Raw genomic sequence first — 3,047 nt, 5'->3', positions numbered from 1 at the left:
CATCTCCTTCATGACACATGTATTCTTTACCACTGAGCCACCAAAGAAGCCCTGTCTACTTAGAGAGCATATCAAGTCTACCTATTAGCCTACGGGTCACTCTGCTACACTCAGGTAGAAAAATGAAACACTTTTCTTATCTTGAAATGAGAGAATGTGAAGAGAAAATATTCAAAGATGGTACAGATTAAGAAATATACCTTGAAAATGTAGGATTGACAGCTGGTCTCTGCAGATGTGCTACTTTAGGTAGAAGTTTTTCTTTTTGTATTCTTCTTTTGTGCCTTTTCAACTATTTGGTTGCTTTGATCTTTTTATTACTTTAAAAATTCAAACTTGATTTTAGTTGAATTGCCAAAAGGATTTTCTCATCCTTTAGTAAGGAGAAATTGGAGAAGCTGAAACTCCTTGAGGCCAGGTGCACCCAATGCAATATTGAGTTCTGTTGGAAATCTGGGTAAAATGTGAGTAGACACAATGGCTCATATTGAAGTAAGGTCCGATGTGTTTGATTTATTGTCTTTTGAAGTTTGAAACTACAATTAGAGCAGCATCAGAGAATTATCTTGGCAGAATGATAGGTATTTAGTAATATCAATGACCAACCTGACTGCAATAACTTTGTGTTTCTCTCGAGTCACTTAAATATACTAAAATCCCATCCAACTCTCTTCTATTAAGTGTTTGAAATCGATTGATTAAGGGGAAAAGATGTACTTAAGTCAATACAATATTATTGTCTCTGTAAATGCATGCAAATAGGAATTGGGTATGCATATTGGTCTGGTAGTTTTTTTTTTTTTTTTTTTTAATAAAATAATAGGATTAAAAACTAAAACCTGAAGTAGATATATGTTTAAAGTCTCTCCAAAAGGAAGCTTAAGAAAAACTAACACTACTACCTGAAAATTAAATAACTTATGTAGCAGAAGCTGACATTTACTAGAAGTTTACAGTGTGCGTGTGCTCTGCTCAGTGCTTTAATTTTCATAAGAAAACTAGGAAAGAGGTGTTATTAGTATTTTATGTTACACATTAAAAAGCTGAAGCACAAAAAAATTACACTGATAATAAAGATAGAGTTAGGCTGACCTGCAGGAAGTTTCAGACATTTCCATTCCCTAATTACTATTTGAAGTAGGGAGTGTGAAAATAATTTCCTAGACTTAAACACTAAGAAAGATGCAGATATATCACTGGAACCATGCACTCTTGAGTTTTGGAAACAATTCCATGAATTGACATGGTCCATTGGGCATTTCCTACTAGCATTAATTAGTCCTTATCCCTTCTCCTATTTCCTGTTCCTCAATCCATGGTGAAACTAACTATCTCCACCTTTCATGGCAAACACTGTTTCTTCATTTTTGTCCTCTGTAGATCAATCTTGGGAAACAAGTCAACCAAGCTAATTATTCCTCTGTCACAGAGTTCCTATTGATGGGATTCTCCAACTTTGGAAAAATCCAGTTCATCCTCTTTGCTGTTTTTCTGTGCCTGTATCTGATTATCCTGAGTGGAAACATCACCATTGCCACTGTCATCTGCCTGGATTGCAGCCTCCACATACCCATGTATTTCTTCCTAGGGATCCTTTCCATCTCTGAGACATGCTATACCTTTGTCATTCTGCCCAAGATGCTCATAAATCTGTTGTCTATGTTCAGAACAATCTCATCTATTAACTGTGCCACTCAGATGTTTTTCTTCCTTGGTTTTGCTGTCACTAATTGCATGTTACTGGGAATCATGGGTTATGACTGCTTTGTTGTCATCTGTCATCCACTTCAGTACTCTATCCTTATGAGCTGGCAAGTCTGTGGACAGTTGGCAGCCACTTGTGCTGTAATTGTTTTTTTTTGTTTGTTTGTTTGTTTTCATTGATAGGCTCCCTCTTAGTTTTTTGAACTACCTTTCTGTCCCAGCAAGATTAACCATTACTTCTGTGGCATCTCACCAGTTATCTGCCTTGTCTGTACTGATTCCTATAATGAACTCATCATCTTCATTGGTGGAGTTTTAGCACTCATGGTTCCTATGACTTTTATCTGCATCTCTTATGGCTTCATTGTTCATACCATCTTGAGGATCCCATCAGTTGAAGGCAAGAGAAAAGCCTTCTCCACTTGTGCCTCACATCTTACTGTAGTCATTGTCCACTATGGCTGTGCCTCCTTTGTCTACCTGTGGCTGTCATTGAAGTGCTCATCCAGCAAAGATAGACTTGTGACAGTGACCTACACAGTTGCGACTCCATTGTTGAACCCCCTGGTGTCTAGCCTAAGGAAGAAAGATGTCCAGATGGCCATTCGAAAAGTGATTGGCAGAAGAGGATTTTATTCTGAAGCTCTGTAATGAGAATACTTCACATCTACAAAATACTCTTTTCTGAGAATATACCAATAACTGTAAAAGGGATGACAATGTTGTCTTTCATTCACATAGCACTTTATAATCTCATAGTGAAAGCTTCTCCATGGTATTAATTTGATAGGTTTGGTGAAGTGCAATCTTAAACTTGGGGGTAATTATTAATACTATACATATTTGAAATGCTCTTAAACTTGAACAGGGAAGTATATTTTAAATTAATTTTATTGGAATATAGCTGTTTCCCAATGTTGTGGTAGTTTCTACTATACCAAAAACTGAATAAGCTGTATATATACTTAGGTAAGAATAATTTTAGTCTCTTCCAGGAAGGATAAGTAACATACTGTGAATGGTAATTCAATATAGAAGGTTCAGTCATTACAAATTTTCAAGTTTAGAAAAACTTCAACAGGACTCTTCACAAAAAAATCGTTAAGAAAATGGAATAAATCTAGTTGAAATTTAATATAACCATGAGTTATCAGTGTTGAAAAGGACCCAAGTGTATCACTTCCAATTGCTCTGTCGTTGCAGGGATCTTGCCTGCAGTATTTCTGCCTCTAGTTTAACCACTGTTAAATATCACTGTTATAAAGCTCCACTTTTATATACTGTCCTCCTTTTCATTACACGTATTATTTCTGGAGATGAATATCTTGTATATAATTTTTCAC

General features: G+C 35.9%; 1 protein-coding gene across 1 annotated transcript; it reads left to right on the top strand.

Annotated features, from left to right (window-relative positions):
* Positions 1-477: 477 nt before the first annotated feature.
* Positions 478-2,355, top strand: LOC102392096 (olfactory receptor 10R2-like). Its single transcript, XM_025287351.3, is given in 2 exon segments — positions 478-492; positions 1,381-2,355. Coding segments are annotated over 2 exon segments (990 nt in total).
* Positions 2,356-3,047: the final 692 nt, after the last annotated feature.

The sequence above is a fragment of the Bubalus bubalis genome, chromosome 6 (genome assembly GCF_019923935.1).
Source record: "Bubalus bubalis isolate 160015118507 breed Murrah chromosome 6, NDDB_SH_1, whole genome shotgun sequence".
Classification (NCBI taxonomy): Eukaryota; Metazoa; Chordata; class Mammalia; order Artiodactyla; family Bovidae; genus Bubalus; species Bubalus bubalis.
The sequence above is the reverse complement of the archived record's forward strand: the minus strand, read 5'-3'. Positions and strand labels throughout refer to the sequence as shown.